Source organism: Gymnodraco acuticeps, unplaced genomic scaffold (assembly GCF_902827175.1).
Source record: "Gymnodraco acuticeps unplaced genomic scaffold, fGymAcu1.1, whole genome shotgun sequence".
NCBI lineage: Eukaryota > Metazoa > Chordata > Actinopteri > Perciformes > Bathydraconidae > Gymnodraco > Gymnodraco acuticeps.
Window position 1 is genome coordinate 27,791 of NW_022991248.1, and position 27,922 is coordinate 55,712.

General features: G+C 42.3%; 1 protein-coding gene across 4 annotated transcripts; it reads right to left on the reverse strand.

Moving 5' to 3' along the window:
• LOC117561957 (arrestin red cell) lies at window positions 1-27,922 on the reverse strand (the record flags this gene model as incomplete). 4 transcript variants are annotated; one of them, XM_034239693.1, is given in 16 exon segments in its annotated part: window positions 1-2,758; window positions 2,886-2,940; window positions 10,476-10,552; window positions 15,547-15,570; window positions 16,144-16,227; window positions 17,535-17,672; window positions 18,349-18,421; window positions 18,527-18,611; window positions 18,795-18,930; window positions 20,137-20,204; window positions 20,650-20,709; window positions 23,839-23,937; window positions 26,188-26,285; window positions 26,372-26,416; window positions 26,618-26,678; window positions 27,892-27,922. In XM_034239693.1, coding segments are annotated over 16 exon segments (1,222 nt in total), but the record flags the coding sequence as incomplete, so codon positions are not given.

A 27,922-nucleotide genomic window follows, 5' to 3' on the forward strand; every position in this document is an offset into this window, starting at 1 on the left:
TAATTTTTATAGGATTTTGTCGTCGTTTACGGGACAAGTCTTTATTTACGTCACATTTCTGACAATAAAACAGCTAGAAATGGAGCTTGAAATCAAATGTTTTTTTTCAACATTTTCTAAAGTCCTAATTTAACCACTTAAGCTATAACGTTGCAATGCAATTCACCCAATCATTTTGTTGTAATGTCACTCATAAGAGACGGATCTCTCGGGGCAAAATGTAACCAAATTATCACAAAGTCATTTTAAATCTACAGTATGTGTCCAAGAAAATCCTGTCAATATATTTCTTTAAACAGTTTCCACTTCTTTATTTAACGTTTTAATCGGAGTAATTAGATTTATATAACAGTGTTACTCGATGGAAAGGTGATGAACAATAGTATTTATTTATAATTACATATATGTGATAGTTGGCATCTTGTCGGACTTGCAGGAGCGTCCTGCAAATGGCAAGTGGCATTGAGAGGAAACGTGTTGGCAACAGAGGCGGAAGGCACGGCGCGTAAATAAACCCTAAACATATTTCTAATCAAAGTGCATTCGGGTCAATTAGAGAGAGAGGACTCCTACATTATAACAGCAGTGTTTCCCTTTAAGCAGCCGGGACAGGTCGGTCGGATTAGGTCAATACAACGGTAGAAAAGTACGGAGGAAAAAAGCTGCCAAATAAATATCTAATGATTTGATAAATATATTAAAATACCATTAAATAAAACAAAAATAATGCATTAATTATCAAGTCGAAAATGTTTATTCCTGTTTTTAATTTAATTATTTTTATTCACTTTTACATTGAATTTATTTCCCTTTTTAAGTATTTAATTTTGTCTGTATTATTATCCCCTTTGCAATTTCCCCCAAGGGAGGAGGAAGAGGAGGGAGAGGAAGAGGAGGGAGGGGGAGGAAGAAGAGGGAGAGGAAGAAGAGGGAGAGGAAGAAGATGGATTTTTATCCCCTTACAGAATAAATGGACATCAACACATAAATAAACGTTAATATGAATGCATGTAAAAGTAAACAAATGAGTAATAAATTATGACGACATTTAAATAAAAATGTTCTCTCTTAATTAATGCCTGGATTTTTCAATGTTATTTTTATAAATGTTTTTAAGAATATTACATTTATCAAATCTTTAATTTACTTTGTATTTTGGCAGCTTCGGTCCTCCGCAGCCAGATCGGTAATTCTCAGTTTTTTGGCGCTTCATGACTAAAAAAACTGAGATTAGAGCGACTCACTTTTCCATTTCTTCTTCAGGCGTAATAACACTGAGTTGATTTAATTAAACTAGATCAGTGTGCACCTGCTGAAGGTAAAAAAACAACTCATAATTTTGTTTTACCGAAAAATTAACAACGATTCCAGCGTCAGAGTCCTCTTTAACCCTTCAAAATAAAAGTCTATATTTTCTTTTTTTAAATGAAGCAAATTGTTGAGAAAAGGGTCCCTCACTTTTATGAACGGGAATTATTTGAACTAAATCTTTCACAATGAACATTTATTTTATAAAGATTGATATTTTTTCTGGTTTTATTTTGAAAATATTTAAAATTTCGTGTAAAAAACAACTTTATTTTGTAATTTTTTAACAATCGTGTATTTTTTATACATTTTTCCATTACACATTTTTCTGAGTTAATCCTTGATTTCTTTTGTCTATCCTTCCATCACGGTGAAGGTAATAATGTTCATATTTTATTTTAATTCAACAAAAGTACAATTTCCTCCTGTTTTGTAAACGTTTGCTGGAAATAACATTTCTGAAATATTTTTTGAAATAACTGGAACTTTTGTATTTATTTTTCATGTGATTTTGAGTTAATTAACATTTATTTTGAAATTCAGAATAAAGTCCAAAAAATTAACTAACTTAAAATGTGTTAAAATGTTAAATTTGTTGTTAATATACAATTGCATTTTCCTTAACACCAATTTGTCATGAACTCCTGAACTTAAAGTGAACCTGAAATCCAAAATAACAATGGATTTTCAAAATAAAACCAGGAAACTCTGTCGACGCTGGAATGGTTCTTTCAAAATAAAATAAAAAGAAACGGTTGACAGAACAAACATTTTGTACAAAATGGACGACAGGGTGATGAGAGTAGATGCTGGTGAAATCTGACCTGTCCGTGTGTGTGTGTGTGTGTGTTCCCCTCGCAGTGTTATCTTGAAGACAAAGCGGCGATCACCACTGAACACAGATCAAATGCTCGTAGAAGATTTTTTTTTTTCTTTCTATGTTTCAAATATATATTCTGTTTGTACAAGACGGTGATCGACATTCGAAAAAGGATTTTCAAAATAAAAGCATACGAGCGCTGCAGCTCCCTACACACGTGTTTTTTCCTTCTTCTTCTTCTTCTTCTTCCTCTTCTTCTTCTTCTTCTTCTTCTTCCTTTTCTTCTTCACGTGTCAGAGCTCAGATCCGCCCGGCAACAACACGGTCTGTCCGGCAGCAGTTTGTCAAACCTTCAGCAGAACGAGAGAGAGAGTGACGGCGACAAAAATGGCAGCGGCGTGACGAGATGAGGGGAAGAACACCGGCGACCTCCGTCCACTCATCCTCCACCGGGGAATGTAATATGAACAGTGTGTGTGGGTGTGTGTGTGTGTGTGTGTGTGTGTATGTGTGTGTGTGTGTGTGTGTGTGTGAAGCAGTTCCTAGCAGTCCTCGTCTTTGTCATCGACGGCGCCTTTGAGTCGCAGGCGGGCGAAATCTTCGAAGACGAAGTCGTCGTCCTGGGAGATGCTGCTGCAGCGCGGAGAGAATATTATTATGATTCTGTCTGAACAGCAGGACCTGCGTCGAGTAATGTTTACTTTCATTAGGAATAAAAACGATAAATAAACAGTTAAAAAACTCAAAAGATACTCACTTTGTGTCGAACTCTATCAAGTTGGTGTCGATGGGGGGGTCCATCTCTGGCACCGCTGTAACACACACACACACACACACACACACACACACACACACACACACACACACACACAATATTAGCACGTCACACTGGTGTTTCCATGGAAACTGGTTCTCGTCTCCTTCGAAATTCAATGCATGACAGATAGTTACATAAAGGCCGATAGAGCAGAGTGTGTGGTGTGTGTGTGTGAGTGTGTGTGTGTGTGTGAGTGTGTGTGTGTGAGTGTGTGTGTGTGTGTGAGTGTTGTGTGTGAGTGTGTGTGTGTGTGTGGTGTGGTGTGTGTGTGTGTGTGGTGTGTGTGTGTGTGAGTGTGTGTGAGTGTGTGTGTGTTGGAGTGTGTGTGTGTGTGAGAGTGTGTGTGTGTATGTGTGTGTGTGTGTGAGTGTGTGTGTGTGTGAGTGTGTGTGTGTGTGTGTGTGTGTGTGTGTGTGTGTGTGTGTGTGTGTGTGTGTGTGTGAGTGTGTGTGTGTTGTGTGTGTGTGAGTGTGTGAGTGTGTGTGTGTGTGTGTGTGAGTGTGTGAGTGTGTGTGCTCATGTGAAAGCAAATTATATTAGGACGGACGTCCCCCCCCCTCTCATCCCTTTTTTTGGTATGATTTTTCCTTTTTTGTAATGTGTATTAAAAATAACATTTTATTTTGGTAAATTATCCAAAGACAAAATCGGCACAAAAAAATATAAAATAATAATATTAATAATACAAATTATCAGATAATTGATTTTATATATAAATATTAATAATAATGTAAATGTTGCTGAAAATATATCAATTTTAAAGGTCCCCTATCATCCTCCTCTTCATCAGTATATCAGGTCTCAGATATATCCAGAGCCTGTCTCTGATTGGCTGAAACACCAAACAGATCATTGCAGCATTACCCATAACCCCCTCTGTTTCAGCCCTGTTTCCAAATTGCTGATTCTCTGTCTGTTACTTCAGATGAAAACATGGAGTCCCTCCCCACGCCCCTCTGAGAGACATTTGGTTACAAAGAACTCAATGGAGCTCTAGGAGGAGATTCAGGTGATAAGGGGGGGGGGGGGGTTACCTTGGTTGCTGATTGGCTAATGGTTACACAAGACAACACATCGCTATGACATCATCAAGTGGCCAAAATCTGATCAGCTCATTTTCAGACAGGTTTTTATAGAAATGGATCAAAAAGAGAGAGAATCTTTGTTCCTGAAACTTTCAGAGTCTCTTTCCACAGAGGGGACACATGTTGATGTAGAAGAGACATGAAGAAGAGGGGACACATGTTGATGTAGAAGAGACATGAAGAAGAGGGGACACGTGTTGATGTAGAAGAGACATGAAGAAGAGGGGACACATGTTGATGTAGAAGAGACATGAAGAAGAGGGGACACATGTTGATGTAGAAGAGACATGAAGAAGAGGGGACACATGTTGATGTAGAAGAGACATGAAGAAGAGGAGACACATGTTGATGTAGAAGAGACATGAAGAAGAGGGGACACATGTTGATGTAGAGGAGACATGAAGAAGAGGGGACACATGTTGATGTAGAAGAGACATGAAGAAGAGGGGACACATGTTGATGAAGAAGAGACATGAAGAAGAGGGGACACATGTTGATGTAGAAGAGACATGAAGAAGAGGGGACACATGTTGATGTAGAAGAGACATGAAGAAGAGGGGACACATGTTGATGTAGAAGAGACATGAAGAAGAGGGGACACATGTTGATGTAGAAGAGACATGAAGAAGAGGGGACACATGTTGATGTAGAAGAGACATGAAGAAGAGGGGACACATGTTGATGTAGAAGAGACATGAAGAAGAGGGGACACATGTTGATGTAGAAGAGACATGAAGAAGAGGGGACACATGTTGATGTAGAAGAGACATGAAGAAGAGGGGACACATGTTGATGTAGAAGAGACATGAAGAAGAGGGGACACATGTTGATGAGAGAGACATAGAAGAGGGACACATGTGATGAGAAAGACTGAGAAGAGGGGACACATGTTGATGTAAGAAGAGACATGAAGAAGAGGGGACACATGTTGATGTAGAAGAGACATGAAGAAGAGGGGACACATGTTGATGTAGAAGAGACATGAAGAAGAGGGGACACATGTTGATGTAGAAGAGACGTGAAGAAGAGGGGACACATGTTGATGTAGAAGAGACGTGAAGAAGAGGGGACACATGTTGATGTAGAAGAGACATGAAGAAGAGGGGACACATGTTGATGTAGAAGATACATGAAGAAGAGGGGACACATGTTGATGTAGAAGAGACATGAAGAAGAGGAGACACATGTTGATGTAGAAGATACATGAAGAAGAGGGGACACATGTTGATGTAGAAGAGACATGAAGAAGAGGGGACACATGTTGATGTAGAAGAGACATGAAGAAGAGGGGACACATGTTGATGTAGAAGAGACATGGAGAAGAGGGGACACATGTTGATGTAGAAGATACATGAAGAAGAGGGGACACATGTTGATGTAGAAGAGACATGAAGAAGAGGGGACACATGTTGATGTAGAAGAGACATGGAGAAGAGGGGACACATGTTGATGTAGAAGATACATGAAGAAGAGGGGACACATGTTGATGTAGAAGATACATGAAGAAGAAGGGGACACATGTTGATGTAGAAGAGACATGGAGAAGAGGGGACACATGTTGATGTAGAAGAGACATGAAGAAGAGGGGACACATGTTGATGTAGAAGAGACATGAAGAAGAGGGGACACATGTTGATGTAGAAGAGACATGAAAGAGGGGGACACATGTTGATGTAGAAGAGACATGAAGAAGAGGGGGACACATGTTGATGTAGAAGAGACATGAAGAAGAGGGGACACATGTTGATGTAGAAGAGACATGAAGAAGAGGGGGACACATGTTGATGTAGAAGAGACATGAAGAAGAGGGGACACATGTTGATGTAGAAGAGACATGAAGAAGAGGGGACACATGTTGATGTAGAAGAGACATGAAGAAGAGGGGGACACATGTTGATGTAGAGAGACATGAAGAAGAGGGGACACATGTTGATGTAGAAGAGACATGAAGAAGAGGGGACACATGTTGATGTAAAGAGACATGAAGAAGAGGGGACACATGTTGATGTAGAAGAGACATGAAGAAGAGGGGGACACATGTTGATGTAGAAGAGACATGAAGAAGAGGGGACACATGTTGATGTAGAAGAGACATGAAGAAGAGGGGACACATGTTGATGTAGAACAGACATGAAGAAGAGGGGACACGTGTTGATGTAGAAGAGACATGAAGAAGAGGGGACACATGTTGATGTAGAAGAGACATGAGAAGAGGGGACACATGTTGATGTAGAAGAGACATGAAGAAGAGGGGACACATGTTGATGTAGAAGAGACATGAAGAAGAGGGGACACATGTTGATGTAGAAGAGACATGAAGAAGAGGGGACACATGTTGATGTAGAAGAGAAATGAAGAAGAGGGGACACATGTTGATGTAGAAGAGACATGGAGAAGAGGGGACACGTGTTGATGTAGAAGAGACATGAAGAAGAGGGGACACATGTTGAGAAGAGACATGAAGAAGAGGGGGACACATGTTGATGTAGAAGAGACATGAAGAAGAGGGGACACATGTTGATGTAGAAGAGAGCGAAGAAGAGGGGACACATGTTGATGTAGAAGAGACACGAAGAAGAGGGGACACATGTTGATGTAGAAGAGACACGAAGAAGAGGGGACACATGTTGATGTAGAAGAGACACGAAGAAGAGGGGACACATGTTGATGTAGAAGAGACATGAAGAAGAGGGGACACATGTTGATGTAGAAGAGACATGAAGAAGAGGGGACACATGTTGATGTAGAAGAGACATGAAGAAGAGGGGACACATGTTGATGTAGAAGAGACATGAAGAAGAGGGGACACATGTTGATGTAGAAGAAGACATGAAGAAGAGGGGGACCACATGTTGATGAAGAAGAGACATGGAGAAGAGGGGACACATGTTGATGTAGAAGAGACATGAAGAAGAGGGGACACATGTTGATGTAGAAGAGACATGAAGAAGAGGGGACACAATGTTGATGTAGAAGAGACATGAAGAAGAGGGGACACATGTTGATGTAGAAGAGACATGAAGAAGAGGGGACACATGTTGATGTAGAAGAGACATGGAGAAGAGGGGACACATGTTGATGTAGAAGAGACATGGAGAAGAGGGGACACATGTTGATGTAGAAGAGACATGAAGAAGAGGGGACACATGTTGATGTAGAAGAGACATGAAGAAGAGGGGACACATGTTGATGTAGAAGAGACATGAAGAAGAGGGGACACATGGTGATGTAGAAGAGACATGAAGAAGAGGGGACACATGTTGATGTAGAAGAGACATGAAGAAGAGGGGACACATGTTGATGTAGAAGAGACATGAAGAAGAGGGGACACTTGTTGATGTAGAAGAGACATGAAGAAGAGGGGACACATGTTGATGTAGAAGAGACATGAAGAAGAGGGGACACATGTTTGATGTAGAAGAGACATGAAGAAGAGGGGACACATGTTGATGTAGAAGAGACATGAAGAAGAGGGGACACATGTTGATGTAGAAGAGACATGAAGAAGAGGGGACACATGTTAATGTAGAAGAGACATGAAGAAGAGGGGACACATGTTGATGTAGAAGAGACATGAAGAAGAGGGGACACATGTTGAGGTAGAAGAGACATGAGGAAGAGGGGACACATGTTGATGTAGAAGAGACATGAAGAAGAGGGGACACATGTTGATGTAGAAGAGACATGAAGAAGAGGGGACACATGTTGATGAGAAGAGACATGAAGAAGAGGGGACACATGTTGATGTAGAAGAGACATGAAGAAGAGGGGACACATGTTGATGTAGAAGAGACATGGAGAAGAGGGGACACATGTTGATGTAGAAGAGACATGGAGAAGAGGGGACACATGTTGATGTAGAAGAGACATGAAGAAGAGGGGACACATGTTGATGTAGAAGAGACATGAAGAAGAGGGGACACATGTTGATGTAGAAGAGACATGAGGAAGAGGGGACACATGTTGATGTAGAAGAGACATGAAGAAGAGGGGACACATGTTGATGTAGAAGAGACATGAAGAAGAGGGGACACATGTTGATGTGGAAGAGACATGAAGAAGAGGGGACACATGTTGATGTAGAAGAGACATGAAGAAGAGGGAACACATGTTGATGTAGAAGAGACATTAAGAAGAGGGGACACATGTTGATGTAGAAGAGAAATGAAGAAGAGGGGACACATGTTGATGTAGAAGAGACATTAAGAAGAGGGGACACATGTTGATGTAGAAGAGACATGAAGAAGAGGGGACACATGTTGATGTAGAAGAGACATGAAGAAGAGGGGACACATGTTGATGTAGAAGAGACATGGAGAAGAGGGGACACATGTTTGATGTAGAAAGAGACATGAAGAAGAGGGGACACATGTTGATGTAGAAGAGACATGAAGAAGAGGGGACACATGTTGATGTAGAAGAGACATGAAGAAGAGGGGACACATGTTGATGTAGAAGAGACATGAAGAAGAGGGGACACATGTTGATGTAGAAGACACATGAAGAAGAGGGGACACATGTTGATGTAGAAGAGACATGAAGAAGAGGGGACACATGTTGATGAAGAAGAGACATGAAGAAGAGGGGACACATGTTGATGTAGAAGAGACATGAAGAAGAGGGGACACATGTTGATGTAGAAGAGACATGAAGAAGAGGGGACACATGTTGATGTGGAAGAGACATGAAGAAGAGGGGACACATGTTGATGTAGAAGAGACGTGAGGAAGAGGGGACACATGTTGATGTAGAAGAGACATGAAGAAGAGGGGACACATGTTGATGTAGAAGAGACATGAAGAAGAGGGGACACATGTTGATGTAGAAGAGACATGAAGAAGAGGGGACACATGTTGATGTGGAAGAGACATGAAGAAGAGGGGACACATGTTGATGTAGAAGAGACGTGAGGAAGAGGGGACACATGTTGATGTAGAAGAGACATGGAGAAGAGGGGACACATGTTGATGTAGAAGAGACATGAAGAAGAGGGGACACATGTTGATGTAGAAGAGACATGAAGAAGAGGGGACACATGTTGATGTAGAAGAGACATGAAGAAGAGGGGACACATGTTGATGTAGAAGAGACATGGAGAAGAGGGGACACATGTTGATGTAGAAGAGACATGGAGAAGAGGGGACACATGTTGATGAAGAAGAGACATGAAGAAGAGGGGAACACATGTTGATGTAGAAGAGACATGAAGAAGAGGGGACACATGTTGATGTAGAAGAGACATGAAGAAGAGGGGACACATGTTGATGTGGAAGAGACATGAAGAAGAGGGGACACATGTTGATGTGGAAGAGACATGAAGAAGAGGGGACACATGTTGATGTAGAAGAGACATGAAGAAGAGGGGACACATGTTGATGTAGAAGAGACATGAAGAAGAGGGGACACATGTTGATGTAGAAGAGACGTGAGGAAGAGGGGACACATGTTGATGTAGAAGAGACATGAAGAAGAGGGGACACATGTTGATGTGGAAGAGACATGAAGAAGAGGGGACACATGTTGATGTAGAAGAGACGTGAGGAAGAGGGGACACATGTTGATGTAGAAGAGACATGAAGAAGAGGGGACACATGTTGATGTAGAAGAGACATGAAGAAGAGGGGACACATGTTGATGTAGAAGAGACATGAAGAAGAGGGGACACATGTTGATGTAGAAGAGACATGAAGAAGAGGGGACACATGTTGATGTAGAAGAGACATGAAGAAGAGGGGACACATGTTGATGTAGAAGAGACATGAAGAAGAGGGGACACATGTTGATGTAGAAGAGACATGAAGAAGAGGGGACACATGTTGATGTAGAAGAGACATGAAGAAGAGGGGACACATGTTGATGTAGAAGAGACATGAAGAAGAGGGGACACATGTTGATGTAGAAGAGACATGAAGAAGAGGGGACACATGTTGATGAAGAAGAGACATGAAGAAGAGGGGACACATGTTGATGTAGAAGAGACATGAAGAAGAGGGGACACATGTTGATGTAGAGACATGAAGAAGAGGGGACACATGTTGATGTAGAAGAGACATGAAGAAGAGGGGACACATGTTGATGTGGAAGAGACATGAAGAAGAGGGGACACATGTTGATGTAGAGACATGAAGAAGAGGGGACACATGTTGATGTAGAAGAGACATGAAGAAGAGGGGACACATGTTGATGTAGAGACATGAAGAAGAGGGGACACATGTTGATGTAGAAGAGACATGAAGAAGAGGGGACACATGTTGATGTAGAAGAGACATGAAGAAGAGGGGACACATGTTGATGTAGAAGAGACATGGAGAAGAGGGGACACATGTTGATGTAGAAGAGACATGAAGAAGAGGATGTTGCAGAATGGGTGACCTTCAAAGTAATGTAATCATTATCTTTCATTGCTGTGTGTTCTGGGTGAGTGTTGGTGGCTAGAGTTGCTCACCTGACTGCGGGCGGGACAGCGGCGGCTCCACAGGTTTGGGATGCATTAAGATGAACGGCAGCTCCACTGAAACGTCTCTGAAAAACATCACCAGGAATATTCAGTTATAAAGAAAATCTGACGTTTTATTGTGAAAACCAGAAGGAAGTTAACCAATCAGAGGGCTACATGGAGGGTTAGAGGATCATGTGACTGCCTCTGAATTTTCCTTCTCTTCATTAATTTATAATTATTGTTTTTTTAATGAATAAACTAGTCAGTGAAACTCATCTCTCCAAATGTTTCACAATAAAAGCCTAAACTTTACCTTATTTGTGGTTTGAATCAGTTTATCGTTTTGAATGTCCTTAAAACTTTGAGCCAACCTTAATCCAGTTTATGGATAAATGCTATTATATTTGACATTAAATTGGCCAAAACAAAATGCTACTGACACAGCTTTATTTTCTCCATGCTTTTAGACATTTTCAAGACATTTAAAAGCTCTGCTGACAGTGTTTTATTTTGAAAATTCAAGGATAGTGTTTTAGTCTGGAAGGACAGAAAGCTGGCACCGCTTTATTTGGAAAATTCCAGGACTATGTGTTATTCTGCATAGGCGGAAAAGGAGATGTGTAAAAAGGCTGCTTGGTATCTTATTTTGAAAAAACAATATTGCTTTTTAATCTGGACAGCTAGAGACAATTTTCAAAATACTGCGGTTTTATTTTGAAACTTTTTGGACTATAGGCGCTTTCACACCGGAGTACTTTTCCCAGGAATAGTTCCGATAGTTCCTGGGATTTTGCGTTCACACCAAAAATATCTGGAAATAGAACTTAGGTCGCATTCACACCTAATAGTCTGCTTCTCAGCTGCGCACCAGACCACAGTTTGTTACATGGTTTCATTTCTCAGAAGGTTTGGTTTGCGTTCACACGGCAAAACTCAAACAGACTATAAACTTTAAACACAAGTCATGTGCACGGAAATGCTGTTCAACCATTGGTCAGACATTAAGGGGGTAAAAACTAAAATCCCGGCAATTTCTACCGGAGCCTCCGCCATGGAGCATCGGCACTTTCAGCTAGGGATGCTCCGATCACCAATTTCGGGGCCGATCGCCGGAATCAGTATCGGCCGATACCGATCGCCGATCCGATCGAGTGGGCGGGGCCTAAATGGAAGATTTAAACATCACTTTAAATCTTCCATTTAAAGTGATGTTTAAAACTCAGTTAATGGGGCTCATTCACTGGAGCTTCCACAAACAACAACCAACTTAATTATTACATTCAAATGATGTACATTATTTAAGTTTACATTCACTTTGGATAAGAACGGGAGAAATTAGCAGAAGCGCTCTCTTTTCCTCTCTCCCTCTCCTGACAGCCTGTCAGTATCTCATGCAGCTCACTGATCCAGTAATGAGTGACCTGACAATGAAGAATAAATATATTTATAATAACTAGTTTAGCTTGTTCCAGAGGTAGATAAAATAGCTAAGTGTGTTAGGTCTAACTCTTACGGTACGTCCACACAGCAGCTTTTCAAAAATCTTGAAAATCTTGGAGCTGGGCGTGTCTGAAAGCTTGGGGATTTTTTGCGACCAACAAGCAATCACATGAATCTCCCGCCCCCGACATACAAAGCAAAAAACCCCGGGGATTTTATGCGAGTAATATATATATATATTAGGGCCGGGACTTTAACGCGTTAATTAAGATGAATTAATTACACAAAAATTAACGCATTTTAATCGCACTTATTTTTGCACCGCGGAACGTTTCTCACTGGATGAGTTTCAGGCGTACCGATTATACTGGAGCACCAACTAACGTTCATGACTTCAGACAACAACAAACCACAGTGAACAACAGTGGGAAATGTTGTTTTAAAAAACGGACGGATGGAAGCGTTGATAAGAGCACGGTTGTGTGCAAATTATGCAAAAAGGAATTCGCATATCACCGCAGCACATCAAGCCTCAAGTATCACCTCAATGCAAAACATATAGCAGCTAGCGTGGAAGCTAGCGTGGACGTTAGCCTCTTTTATCGCATTCACACCAAAAAGAGCCGGTACTAAAATTAGTTCATGAGAACCTTTTTACCCCCACGAAAGTCCCTGCTAGAGAGCAGAGAGCTGCTAGAGAGCAGGGACTTTCGTACGGCTCTCTTGTGAGAAAAGAGCTATATTCTGATTGGCTGGGCGGATTGCAAACCACGCCCCGTAAAACTCCCAAAAAGTTTTGTGAATTTTATTATCCTCGCATTAGCATTATTAGCATTAGCCCAGCGAAGAAACGCAGAGAGACTAATTTATGGCAACACAAAATAAAACATGGGAGCGGTGGAGATGAGGAGGTGTCGGCGTTCTGGCGATTTACTCGGAAGGCTTCAGTAGAAGCTGCTGGGACTCCCAGCAGCTTCTACTGAAGCCACCAACTCAGGGGACTTTGGGCGGCAGTATACGCCGTGAAGTGGTTTGCGGCCTGCCAGTAAACCCAAAGCAGAAGAAGAAGAAGTGACGTCAGCGGCTTCATTTGCCTAATCCACCCCCAAATTCAAAGAGTTCTCATGAACTAAGTTCTCATGAACCTTTGTGGGAAAAGTACTGCGGTGTGAATGCGCCTAATGGTATACTAAAATCCATGTGAAAAAAATTGCTTCTCACTGTTCTCAGGTCAAATATTTATATGTGATTAAAAATGCGATTAATTTCGATTAATTAATTACAAAGCCTCTAATTAATTAGATTAATTTTTTTAATCGAGTCCCGGCCCTAATATATATATAAACTCCCCAAACAGGCGAAAACCTACCAGTTTCACCCACTGTCTCTGCCACCTCCCTCCATGCCTGGTTCCTCCGGGTTGTATCCCGTTAATAGTTCTGGTCGTAAAGAACCGGGTGATTTGCTACCGTAATTTCTCGTTTGGAATATGAGGAAATGAACTGCGGTCTGGTTCTCCCTGTGTGTGTGTTTCGCTGCGCTTACCTGTCCGGCGGGCGGAGCTGCAGGATTTCTGCTTCACACACGTTGCATTCCGCTATTTTACTGTCTTTTTCGGACACCTTCAAATAATGCCAGACCGGTGAAGCCATTTTAGCGAGCTTGTTTTGCCGCGCACAGAGAAAAGTGTCATGTATTTTACGTCTCGCGATCGGCATGTTTAGAGAGCACCGATCGATCGGTAGAGAGTGAGTATCGGCCGATATCGATCGGTCACCGATCGATCGATCGGTGACCGATCGATCGGAGCATCCCTACTTTCAGCAGGTTATTCTCATGCTGCTGTTAATCTGGAGATCAACAGACACTAGCGGCCCGCGCATATGATTATATAATCAGACAACGTCCGTTAAAAAACATTATAACATAATGAGAGACGTTCTGCAGTCAGGAGGGCGTTTCACCGACGACAGGTGGCTCTGACTTTTATGTAGCTGACGGATAATTCTTACTTTACACGACACTGTTCAACTCTTCATTCTGCTTCACTCTTTAACTAAACAACCGGATGTCTTGAAAAACTCTTTCGCTAAAGAAATGAAGATGTCCGCGTTCTTGTGACTCGTAAATACTACGCTTCCTATGTTTTGGTGCTGACTGCGTTCACACCAGCAATGAACCGCTCCAGAGTTCGCAAGCAAGCGGTCCGAGACCTCCTATTTTAGCGGACCAGAGTCCGGTTGTTTAGTTCACTTCAGAGGATTGTGTTCACACCGACCCAAATGAACCACACCAAGCGGCTAAACGCACCAGGGTTAGATTCAACCGGACTATACAAGGCAGGTGTGAACGCACCCTTAGTTCATGCAAACCTTTTAACCCCTCTTCAGTGCCTGCTAGAGAGGTGGGACTTTCATGGGGAGAAAAAGGTTCCATTTTCTGATTGGCTGGGCGGATTGCAAACCACGGCCCGTAAAACTCCGAAATGTTTTGTGAAGCCGCCATTTTATTTGCTCGCATTAGCATTATTAGCATTAGCCCAGCGCACCAACGGAGAGAGACTAACGTATGGCAACACAAAAGAAAACATGGGAGCGGTGGAGATGAGGAGGTGTTGGCAGAAGACTCCCAGTAGCTTCTACTGAAGCCAGTCCGCAACTCCGGGGACTTCCGGCCAGGGGCTTCGGGTGGCTGTACACGCCGTGAAGTGGTTTGCGGCCTACCAGTAAACCCAAAGGAGAAGAAGAAGTGACGTCAGCGGCTTCATTTGCCTAATCCTCCCCTAGGGACTTCTTCCGGTGAGAACGCGATCTACTAGGGCAGTTCCAGGACTAAAGAGTTCGGGGAACTATTCCTGGGAAAAGTACTTCGTGTGAAAGCGCCTAATAGCCGCTTTCACCCACCGCTCCCATGTTTTATTTTGTGTTGCCATAAGTTATTCTATCTCCGTTGGTGCGCTGGGCTAATGCTAATAATGCTAATGCGAGCAAATAAAATGGCGGCTTTACAACATTTTTCAGAGTTTTACGGGGCGTGGTTTGCAATTCGCCCAGCCAATCAGACATTGGAACCTTTTCCTCCCCAGGAAAGTACCACCTCTCTAGCAGGGACTGAAAGGGGGGGAAAAGGTTCCCGAGAACTAGGTTCTAGTTCCAGATCTTTTTGGTGTGAACGCAAAATCCCAAGAACTATCGGAACGATTCCTGGGAAAAGTACTCCGGTGTGAAAACGCCTTTTGTTTTCATCTCAATAGGCAGGAACTGAGATGTTTGAATAGGGTAAAGACATGGTTTTATTTTGAAATTCTAGGATTGCATTTTAGTCTGGACGACTTAAAACGTCAACATTTAGAAATGTAGAACCGGAGGCATTTGAAAACGCTACAGACAAAGTTTTATTTGGAAAATTCCAGGAATATGTTTAAATCTAGATAGGCGAAAACTGAGATGTTTAAAAAGGTTGCGGACATGGTTTTATTTTGAAAATCCAGGATATTGTTTAAAGTGTAGGAGGCTAGAAATTGAACATTTAGAAAAACGCTTCAGATGGTTTTTATTTTAGACTCGATGGGCATAATCGGAGACGTTTGAAAGCACTGCAGTCGCCGCTTCATTTGAAAAGGTGTCGTCACATTTACCTGTCCAACATGCCTCTCAGCAGCCTGCAGGGGGACACAGAGGGGGGAGGAGGATGGAGGAGGAGGAGGGGAGCCAAACACACATCCAAAAAACACAGAGGGGAGATGAAATGAAAAGCAGGAGGCGACATGTTCACAACAAGTTCACAATCTAAGCAAGCAAAGTGAGGAGCGACTACAGCGAGAAGCAGGTTTCCAAGGTAACTGACAACAGGAAGTGAGAGGGCGGAGCCAAGCTGCACAGACAGGAAGTCCTTCATCAGGATCTTAATTAAACACTCATTTATTAAAGTTGTGTTGTGTGTAGTTTCTTTATAGCCCAACATTAGCCGCCTTTAGCTTAGCGGTGGTGACGTGAAGTCATGTGACCGTGCTGTAGTTCCTTTATAGCGCAACATTAGCCACCTTTAGCTTAGCGGTGGTGACGTGAAGTCATGTGACCACCGCATTAAATTAATGTGGGTGCAGCTCGGCTAATGTCTTAAAATCAACTGGAGTCTCAAAACTCCACTGATGACATTAACAGGAAACAGTGAGAGGACAGGAAGTGATGTCAGCAGAGTGGGAGGGGACTATGTGTGTGTGTGTTTGTCTTACCCTCCACGTGAGATCACCAGCTTCACTTTGACTCTGTAGGAAACCAGGATCCCCAAAACCTCCTTGTTGGTGATGTCTTTCACACTGAAACACAAACAGGAAGCAATGGTCACATGACCAACAACACACCTGTACCTGGACTCTATAGTCTGTACTTCCTTTAGACTCTCTTGATCCCAATTTGGTAAATTCTCTCGTCACAGAAGCAGAGGTTTGTTCAGACTTTAGAATACAATACTTTAAATACTTTAAAAAGTGGAATAGATAGTTATTATTTACAATTGTATTTGTCGTAAGTCTTTCTTCTTTGATGTTTTGTCTGTGTGTTTACATGGTGTGTGAAACGCACATGTGTGTGTGTTTACATGGTAGAGGAGGTGTGTGTGTATATGTGTGTTTACATGGTGTAGGAGGTTTGTCTCTGTGTGTGTCTTTCTGTCTGTCTGTCTTTACATGGTGGAGGTGTGTGTGTGTGTTTACATGGTAGATGAGGTGTGTCTCTGTGTGTGTGTGTGTGTGTGTGTGTGTGTGTGTGTTTACATGGTAGAGGAGGTGTGTCTCCGTGTGTGTGTGTGTGTGTGTGTTTACATGGTAGAGGAGGTGTGTCTCTGTGTGTGTGTGTGTGTGTGTGTGTGTGTGTCTCTGTGTGTGTGTGTGTGTGTGTGTGTGTTTACATGGTAGAGGAGGTGTGTCTCTGTGTGTGTGTGTGTGTGTGTGTGTGTGTGTGTGTGTTTACATGGTAGAGGAGGTGTGTCTCCGTGTGTGTGTGTGTGTGTGTGTGTGTGTGTGTGTGTGTGTGTTTACATGGTGGAGGAGGTGTGTCTCGTGTGTGTGTGTGTGTGTGTGTGTGTGTGTATGTGTGTGTGTGTGTCTGTCTTTACATGGTGGAAGTGTGTGTGTGTGTGTGTTTACATGGTAGAGGAGGTGTGTCTCCGTGTGTGTGTGTGTGTGTGTGTGTGTGTGTGTGTTTACATGGTGGAGGAGGTGTGTCTCCGTGTCTCCGTGTGTGTGTGTGTGTGTGTGTTTACATGGTAGAGGAGGTGTGTCTCCGTGTGTGTGTGTGTGTGTGTGTGTGTGTGTGTGTGTGTGTGTGTGTTTACATGGTAGAGGAGGTGTATCTCTCTGTGTGTGTGTATCTTTCTGTCTGTCTTTACATGGTGGAGGTGTGTGTGTTTACATGGTAGAGGAGGTGTGTCTCCGTGTGTATGTGTGTTTACATGGTAGAGGAGGTGTGTCTCTGTGTGTGTGTGTGTGTGTGTATGTGTGTGTGTGTGGTGTGTGTGTGTGTGTGTGTGTGTGTGTGTGTATGTGTGTGTGTCTGTCTTTACATGGGGGAAGTGTGTGTGTGTGTGTGTGTGTGTGTGTGTGTGTGTGTGTGTGTGTGTGTTTACATGGTGGAGGAGGCCAGGTTGGTGTCTTCGTGTTTGAGTTTCCCGTCCAGAGCGAGTCCTCTCTTCTCTCGGTTCTTGTCGAGCGTTGGGGTCAGAGTGTAGACCTTACAGAAGGTGGAGCTGGACGACACCTGGTCACTATGGAGACACTGCTGTCAATCAAAACTGCTCCACTAAGCCCCGCCCACTCCACAGACCAACCTCAGATTAGACATTATAGAGCTGGGTGTTTTTTGAAGATTACTTAAAGGTCTCCTATCATGCAGAATGCACTTTCTGATGTCTTCTCTACATCACCATGTGTCCCCATGTGTCCCCGGTGTGTCCCCGGTGTGTCCCGGTGTGTCCCCGGTGTGTCCCCGGTGTGTCAGGAGACTCTCAAAGTGTCAGGAAATAACCCCTCTCTCTTTTCCTCCGTACCCACATCTCTAAAAACGGAGCGGATCCAGATTTGCTGCGTCATGACGACATTACTAAAATGTGGGCGGGCTTTACCCCCACGGGCCAATCAGAAACGTTGCTGTCAGAAACAATGAGACGTGTTCTGGAAGTAATATGGTCTGTGTTTACATTAGCATGCTAACACTCAGAGCTAACCTGTACTGGAGAGAGTGTGTGTGAAGAAGCAGGAAATCAAAAGGTACTGTCCTTGAGAACTATAATATATGCCTAAAAATAGTATAGTAGGAGACCTTTAAAGAACACTGGCTAACAGTAGGATTTGGGATGGTAATATATCATCATGTTGTTTATCTCTGGGTTAACTGGCTTTATGTTTATCAATGCTTTAAACCAGTATTGAAATGGGACTTACTCTGCCTCCAGCTGGGCCACTGGACATTTATACTGAGCAGTACTGAACAGACAGATATCTGCGTACTGACGCACTGCAGAGACAACGAGAGAAAGAGAGTTTTAAACACAACCAATCCGGGTTTTTTTATATTCAAATTAAACACACACATTGTACAGAATTTTAGAAGAAGACGTACCTGATATTTTGACTCTCTTCACGGTCTTGGTGGAGTTGTTGGTGACGTGGACGTTGACGCTGATTGGCTCTCCGTGGTAGTAAAGCTGCACAATGCATCATGGGAAACAAGGACTTTGATAAGTCTCTTTAAACGTAACTAAAGCTGTCAGCTAAACGTTGTGTGGTAGATTAAGTAAAACGTGGCAGAAATGGGTACATTTAAACTCTGGTGTGTGTGTGTGTGTGTGTGTGTGTGTGTGTGTGTGTGTGTGTGTGTGTGTGTGTACCTCCTTGTCCAGAGAGGCCTCCAGGTGCAGGGATCTGTCCGACATCAGGAAGCTGCGGGTCGTCTCCACCATCGGCTGAGGGCCAGGCTTCTCTGGAGCGTACTGAACCTTCCTGATCACCAGACGCACCGAGTTCCTGAACCAAGTACAAAAGAGAGGGGTAAGAATGACCTCTGAACCCCTGACAGGACTCTGCATTTTAACGTTTTGTTCTATGACACAAGACATGTCAGTAAATACCCCACTGTTGAGTTTAAAAACGGCGGTTGCTAACAAGTGCCTAAATGAGACGAAACGTCATCACGCTCAACATTAGCCACCTTTAGCTTAGCGGTGGTGACGTGAAGTCATGTAACCGTGCTGTAGTTCCTTTATAGCCCAACATTAGCCACCTTTAGCTTAGCGGTGGTGACGTGAAGTCATGTGACCGTGATGTAGTTCCTTTATAGCCCAACATTAGCCTCCTTTAGCTTAGCGGTGGTGACGTGAAGTCATGTGACCGTGCTGTAGTTCCTATATAGCCCAACATTAGCCACCTTTAGCTTAGCGGTGGTGACGTGAAGTCATGTGACCGTGCTGTAGTTCCTTTATAGCCCAACATTAGCCACCTTTAGCTTAGCGGTGGTGACGTGAAGTCATGTGACCGTGCTGTAGTTCCTTTATAGCCCAACGTTAGCCACCTTTAGCTTAGCGGTGGTGACGTGAAGTCAAGTGACCGTGCTGTAGTTCCTTTATAGCCCAACATTAGCCGCCTTTAGCTTAGCGGTGGTGACGTGAAGTCATGTGACCGTGCTGTAGTTCCTTTATAGCCCAAAGTTAGCCACCTTTAGCTTAGCGGTGGTGACGTGAAGTCATGTGACCGTGCTGTAGTTCCTTTATAGCCCAACGTTAGCCACCTTTACCTTAGCGGTGGTGACGTGAAGTCATGTGACTGTGCTGTAGTTCCTCTATAGCCCAACATTAGCCTCCTTTAGCTTAGCGGTGGTGACGTGAAGTCATGTGACCGTGCTGTAGTTCCTTTATAGCCCAACGTTAGCCACCTTTAGCTTAGCGGTGGTGACGTGAAGTCATGTGACCGTGCTGTAGTTCCTTTATAGCCCAACGTTAGCCACCTTTAGCTTAGCGGTGGTGACGTGAAGTCAAGTGACCGTGCTGTAGTTCCTTTATAGCCCAACGTTAGCCACCTTTAGCTTAGTGGTAGTGTCGTAAAGTCTTGTGACCGTGATCGTTAAATGTTAATGATTATTTATTTAACCTTAAATGGTCAGATTTGAAAACCTCCTGGATTCAGAGCTGTTCTTTACACTGAGATTTGGACGTTATAAATCAGGTGTCCCCTCACCTCTTGTGGATCTTTTCTTCTATTGACTTGGCGCAGAAAGCTCTGATCTCAAAGTCGACGCCGCAGGCCTGAAAGAGAAATAAACAAGCTGCTTTTATTCTGAAAATACCTGCTGATGTTCCTCTCATTCTGCTCAAACACTATCAACACATTCCTGGATATTTAACACCAGATCTGAAATTAAGAAGCAGTTAACAGTGTTTTCAATTCACTAACACAAAATAATGAATTTTCTTTTGGGACCCAAAATAGTTTGGAGTATTGTAGTTGTATTCAGTTGACCTACTATTTGTTATTACATGTATTTCACTTCTCACCAACACTGACACAACAATAACTTTTTAGCTGTGTGTGTGTGTGTTTGTTTTGCTGTGCTTGTGAGGACCAAGTGCAAGGACCTTTTTAGGTAATGTCCTCACAACATGCTATTGGGTCATAGACCTCAAGAATATAGTCGTGTGTGTGTGTGTGTGTGTGTGTGTGTGTGTGTGTGTGTGTGTGTGTGTGTGTTACCTTGCCAGTGTCCTCTGGGCCGGGCTGTAAAGTGACTGAACATGGGAGGTTCTGAGGGATCTAAATCAGCAGAAAAACACAACAAACAACATTATAAAATACATGAACATACATTGAAGATGCAGTCTGTAAATCTAACTTTCTTCTCTTCGTCTCACACACTGAACACCACAGGACATTATTCTCAGAGCTGCATATCGACAAGGACTACTAATTAATGGATTATAAATACATGTAAATGTGTTTAGCTTTGTCACAATATACGAAATCTTAAGGTATTTCTTAACTGTGTGATTGTAACCATTGATATGTATGAACAGTGTGTCTTAAGACTAGTTATTCACACAATATAAATGTCCTCTGAAAGCCAGTTGGAAGGCAGTATTTGTTTTTGTATCTCCCCCACAGCTGGTTGTATAAATGCACATGTGTTTTACTGCAGTTCAAAGGCTTTATCATCAAATGCACAGATGCTACAGAGTAGATATGCAATGAGTATCTTAAGTCCCAGGCTACTCCAACAATGCAACACAATTATATATATTAACACAAAACAATAAGAAATAGTGGAAGAGAACGTTGTAAGAGCAATGTGTATCAATAAGAAGAGCTCAGCGTCTCTGAGAACCAGGAAAAGCGCCAGGGTTTCTATATATAGTGTGATTACTGTGTCTTTGATCGTGTTTATAAGATATATCAATTATCGTAAACAACAACGTGACGTCGGAGCCCCGTAAAAACCAAGCTACCTCTGCGTCTGACGCTCTGCGTTTCTGAGGAACAGAAAAATGATTTCTGACTAACCCTGGGTATATAGGGCAATTTGTATTCGCTGGTTTCTTTCGTCCTTTAGCCAGGCCAGTACATGTTTTACATCCCAACTAATATTTTGTAGTTACTGATCGAAGATGAAAAAAAAATGAATTTCTATATCAAAAGAAATCATTTGAAAAACTCATAGTATTGTGCGTCTAAAAACTGATAAAGGTGAAATTAAAGAAGTCGGAAAAATGTCATAGTATAGTATGTTAGAGATATAAAATTGAAGGCAAATACAATCACTAAATATTAAGAAAATAATTCCACAGTATGTAAAAAACTTATAATGACGAAAAGTCTCATTGTCATTTGTCAAAGTGACGGCTCTAAGAGCCAACTCCCGTCGGGAAGAGCCGAATCTTCTGCCGCTCCTGCAGGCCAGGCATGGGCACACCATGCGGCCAATCACATGCGAGGACAGACTTGGATCATACCATTATACGAAGGAAGGAAGGGGGGGCCGAGGCAGAGTAGCCACGCCTGGCTAAGGTTATGGTAGGAAGACTCTGCATTGTCGGAGAGTCTTCTCCAAAACTGGCCAATTAATCCCGGAGGAGAGAAATCGGATCAGCCCACCCAAGATGAGGAATCTGGGTTTCTGAATGCCAGCATGAAGGACTTTTTGATAAAGGCTTTTATTTAGTTGTATTTGTTTGCTATGTTTGCTGTTTAGTTGTTAACTTAAAGGTGGGGTAGGTAATTTTGGAGAAACCGGCTCGAGTGCGCTAGAATTTGAAAATACACAACCGGAAAAAATCTGCCACTTCCTCACAGAGCCCCTCCTCCAACACACACGAACGCGCACATGACCAATGAGGGCAGAGATCAGTTTGTGCCCAGATGGGAGGCTGACAGGCAGGTAGGCCATCCAGTTACTTTAGCCGGCTCAGATGATTGGTCGAGCTTTTTACAGCGCCACGGCTTCCACAGATGATATTATTTATGGATTTGTTGTCAAAGCACTTCAGATATTAATTGCTATCTGGATGTTAAGAGCATTCCATGGAATATAACAACAAGTGTATCTCGAGCCGGTTTAACTTACCTACCCCACCTTTAAATGTTTCATTAAAATGTTAAACAACAGTAACGGTTTTATTGTAACCGAAATATACATAAAGATAAGGCTTTTATGAAAACACTCAATTAAAGATGTCTTACCAACACAAACCATTTATAATTGCTAAATCAGGCTCAAACAGAAGGCTCCGGTTGATACTAAAGGAACTAATACGTCAAATAAAATCCTGAACAGTCACTTTTTTGTTTTATTTAATCCTGAGCTCTTTGTCTTTAAGACATATTTTTTCTCTACTTTATTTAATATTTTTTGGACATTGTATTCAAGTTAAAAAGTTGAATAAGATTGAAGGCAAATACAATAAAAATAATATTAAGAAAATACTTCCATAGTATGTCAAAAAATAATAATTAAAGTTGTCCATGTATTATAATGATTGAATATTGATTGATATAGACTTTTTGCAATACTTCTTATTTTGTATTCTATAGGGATGTAACGATACCAAAAACTCACAGTACGATAATATCGCGATATTGAAAAATAAAGAACAAAATGTGAATTTATTTTCTTTATTAAATAATAAATCTGATTTGTTCAGCATTTTAGTAGATAGTAGTATTTTAAAGTGTCAACAATATAATAATCAGACCCTGCAATAGAATAAATCAAGCTTCACTTTAGTTTTTCAAGTAACTCAGCTCTAACTCACTAACTCACTCATCAAGGATATCTTTTAGGGATATGAGCATGTCCACATTTCCAGGTAGAAGCTGGGATGTTTGGGCGTTTGCAAAATCCCCTGCTGTGGAAACAACTCTCTCGCTTGGTACTGATGTTGCCGGGGATAGAGAGATATGCTTTGGCCATGGGTGACAGCAGTGGGTCAAACTGTGCATTGTCTCTCCACCACTTCAACAACACTACAGTTGTTGCCAAGAAGGTGAGGCTTATTGACAGATATAAATATACTGTTGGTACTTGTCAATGTCTCTTGGTGTGTACATGTAGCTCTGTAAATACCATGTCCTTTTGTGTTATCTGTTTTATGTTCATGTTGTAACCTACTTGCTGCCATGCTGGACAGGTCTCCCTTGAAAAAGAGATTGATGATCTGAATGGGACCATCTGGTTAAATAAAGGTTTAAAACAATAATTATTAAAAAAATAATAAAAAATAGCGGTATATTTTGTCTCACGACGGTATTGAGACATTTATTTACCGCGATATATCGTTACATCCCTAGTATTTTATGATATATGTTGCGTTGTTGGAGGAGCTCACTCTGTAGCTTTGAGCAGATGACAATAACACCTTTGACATTTGAATTTGAAATGCAGAGACTCACAGTGAAGTAAAAGGGATGAGCATGCTGCCCGAGTTTCTTCAGCAGACGCTCCTGCAGCCGGCTGTTCGGTTTCTTCTCCTCCGGCACCGGGGGAAACGCCTGAAATACAAATATCAAAAAGTGAACATCATGCATTCAAATGATCCTCCAGTAAGAAAACAAGTTTAATCAGGAACATTAGGGGTGAGGTGGAGCTCCTTTTGACTGTTCATCTTGATAGTTTTCTTTGTAAGAATAGTGAGTTTTATCTGGGGGAATAAATGTAATTATTAACGTATTTAAAAGTGTATAATTAATAAGAGAAAATGCCATTATATGAAAATACATATGATAAAAGACGTAAACAAATAAAGGAATTTATGTGATCAAAAAAGGTAAATATGAAAAATAATTGAAAGTTATGAAATACAAAAACAATTAAATAAATATGAAAGAGCTTATAAAGTATTTAATATTCTGTATTTCAAAATATTTTATTCACTAATGATTTATTTCTTAAATAATTTGATTTGAAAAAAGTTAATTATGATATCAATTAATACCACATTTATTTTCTTATTCTTTTACAGATTTGATCTTTTCAGGTATTGTTCAGGTGTTGTGTTCAGGTGTTGTGTTGAGGTGTTGTGTTCAGGTGTTGTGTTCAGGTGTTCTTCAGGTGTTGTGTTCAGGTGTTGTGTTCAGGTGTTGTGTTCAGATGTTCTTCAGGTGTTGTGTTCAGGTGTTCTTCAGGTGTTGTGTTCAGGTGTTGTGTTCTTCAGGTGTTGTGTTCAGGTGTTGTGTTCAGGTGTTGTGTTCAGGTGTTGTGTTCAGGTGTTGTGTTCAGGTGTTGTGTTCAGGTGTTTCTTCAGGTGTTGTGTTCAGGTGTTGTGTTCAGGTGTTCTTCAGGTGTTGTGTTCAGGTGTGTGTTCAGGTGTTGTGTTCAGGTGTTCTTCAGGTGTTGTGTTCAGGTGTTGTGTTCAGGTGTTGTGTTCAGGTGTTCTTCAAGTGTTGTGTTCAGGTGTTCTTCAAGTGTTGTGTTCAGGTGTTGTGTTCAGGTGTTGTGTTCAGATGTTGTGTTCAGGTGTTGTGTTCAGGTGTTGTGTTCAGGTGTTCTTCAGGTGTTGTGTTCAGGTGTTGTGTTCAGATGTTCTTCAGGTGTTGTGTTCAGGTGTTGTGTTCAGGTGTTGTGTTCAGGTGTTGTGTTCAGGTGTTGTTCAGATGTTGTGTTCAGGTGTTGTGTTCAGGTGTTGTGTTCAGGTGTTCTTCAGGTGTTGTGTTCAGGTGTTGTGTTCTTCAGGTGTTGTGTTCAGGTGTTGTGTTCAGGTGTTGTGTTCAGGTGTTGTGTTCAGGTGTTCTTCAGGTGTTGTGTTCAGGTGTTCTTCAGGTGTTGTGTTCAGGTGTTGTGTTCAGGTGATGTGTTCAGATGTTGTGTTCAGGTGTTCTTCAGGTGTTGTGTTCAGGTGTTGTGTTCAGGTGTTGTGTTCAGGTGTTCTTCAGGTGTTGTGTTCAGGTGTTGTGTTCAGGTGATGTGTTCAGATGTTGTGTTCAGGTGTTCTTCAGGTGTTGTGTTCAGGTGTTGTGTTCAGGTGTTGTCTTCAGGTGCTGTGTTCAGGTGTTGTGTTCAGGTGTTCTTCAGGTGTTGTGTTCAGGTGTTGTGTTCAGGTGTTCTTCAAGTGTTGTGTTCAGGTGTTGTGTTCAGGTGTTGTGTTCAGGTGTTGTGTTCAGGTGTTGTGTTCAGGTGTTGTGTTCAGGTGTTGTGTTCAGGTGTTCTTCAGGTGTTGTGTTCAGGTGTTGTGTTAAGGTGTTGTGTTCAGGTGCTGTGTTCAGGTGCTGTGTTCAGGTGCTGTGTTCAGGTGCTGTGTTCAGGTGCTGTGTTCAGGTGTTGTGTTCAGGTGTTGTGTTCAGGTGTTGTGTTCAGGTGTTCTTCAGGTGTTGTGTTCAGGTGTTGTGTTCAGGTGTTGTGTTCAGGTGTTGTGTTTAGGTGCTGTGTTCAGGTGTTGTGTTCAGGTGTTGTGTTCAGGTGTTGTGTTCAGGTGTTGTGTTCAGGTGTTGTGTTCAGGTGTTGTGTTCAGGTGCTGTGTTCAGGTGTTGTTCAGGTGCTGTGTTCAGGTGTTGTGTTCAGGTGCTGTGTTCAGGTGTTGTGTTCAGGTGCTGTGTTCAGGTGCTGTGTTCAGGTGTTGTGTTCAGGTGTTGTGTTCAGGTGCTGTGTTCAGGTGCTGTGTTCAGGTGTTGTGTTCAGGTGCTGTGTTCAGGTGCTGTGTTCAGGTGTTGTGTTCAGGTGCTGTGTTCAGGTGTTGTGTTCAGGTGTTCTTCAGGTGTTGTGTTCAGGTGCTGTGTTCAGGTGCTGTGTTCACGTGTATCTCTTACCTGAAAGGTGGAGATGTAGAGATCCTTCCTGAACGACAGACCGAGAACATCCAGATCTTCACGGCCGTAACGAAACGCACAGGTGAGCGTGACGAAGACTACAGGAGGAAGAGGAGTATACCTTTAATAATCTGAATATAAGAGGAGATGATGAAGATATAAAGTGTGGAGGTGAAGCTCTTACCTTTCCTGTCCTTCAGGTACTCCGGGTCCACGAGGATCACGCCATCTGAAGCAGGCAGAGAGAAACTGTTTGTGAAGAGCCCAGCGTCCAATCAGAGAGCAGAGATTATTTACCTGGTGTTCTGACGCACCTCGTTACAGCAGAGGGCTCAGACGTTCAGTCATTAACTCTACACCTCTCTACCTATACAGGTCATTAAAACATGCAATAGGAGACATCGACAAACCTCGAGGGCTGCTGACTCACCTACAGCGTCGACGTGGTCCAGGTGATCCACGAAGTCTCTCTTTCCCAGGTACACCGTCACCTGCACACACAGAACCACCTTCAACCATTCATCCTGTTTGTTTCAATGTACATTTCTCATTTCTAAAATGTTAGATAATCGAAAATATTTAATACGAATTCAATTCAATACAAAAAAAATACTACATGTTTTTATAAAATCATAGGATGTTGTTCCCGGCTCTTTTTGGTGTGAACGCGACATAAGGGGTTCTAACGGAACTAAACGGGAAAAGTACGTGGAAAAGTACTTGGTGTGAACGCGCCTATAGAGAACCGCAGTGACGCGTCCTAAAACCCGGAAGTAAACTCCTTCCGGTTCCTTTGTCAAAAACCAACGCAATCTCTCCACAGGATTTTAGAAAATAGCTGGAAATCAGGTCTGTGATTGAAACACACTTAAGAGACGGATCACGTTTTGTTCAGCCGGATAATATCCACATGTCTACTTTTATCATTTTCGAATCATAAATCTAGTCGCAAGAAGCAAAATGCTAACGTGATGCTATAAAGGAGCTACAGCGAGTCCAGCAGCACGACTTCAACGTCACGCCGACTTCAGATCCAGATTCAAACTCACAGGTTCTAGATGGATCGAGTTGAAGTGTTTGTTTGAACAGTCTGCAGGAGGCAGGGACTTGCTTTCAAGCAGAACAGAAACTAACTTAGAGGAGTGTTCACGTGTTCGGCGTAATGACGTACAACGACCTCCACGACTTCTGTAGTCCTATTCAGCCACTTGGTAACAACCATCGTTTTTCAGACACGTCCACTCTTCAGAAATCACAGTGGGGTCACTGCTGATGATTTAATGTCCTAGAACAAAACGTGATCCGTCTCTTCAATGCGTCTCAACCACAGACCTTAGTTCAGATATTTCCCTAAATCCTCTGGAGAGATCCTTTTGCTTTTTGTCGAAGGAACCGGACGTGGTAAAAATGCGTCCGGTGCTAAATGCTAAGGTTTTAGGAGGCGTCACTGCGGTTCTCTATTGAGTTCTTTGTAACCAAATGTCTCTCAGAGGGGCGTGGGGAGGGGCTCCTTATTTTCATCTGAAGTAACAGACAGAGAATCAGCACTTTGGAAACAGGGCTGAAACAGAGGGGATTATGGGTAATGCTGCAATGATCTGCTTGGTGTTTCAGCCAATCAGAGACAGGCTCTGGATATATCTGAGACCTGTGATATATTGATGAGGAAGAGGATGATAGGGGAGCTTTAAGAGTCAGACTCACCTTACAGTTGGGGCTCGACTTCTTGAATACT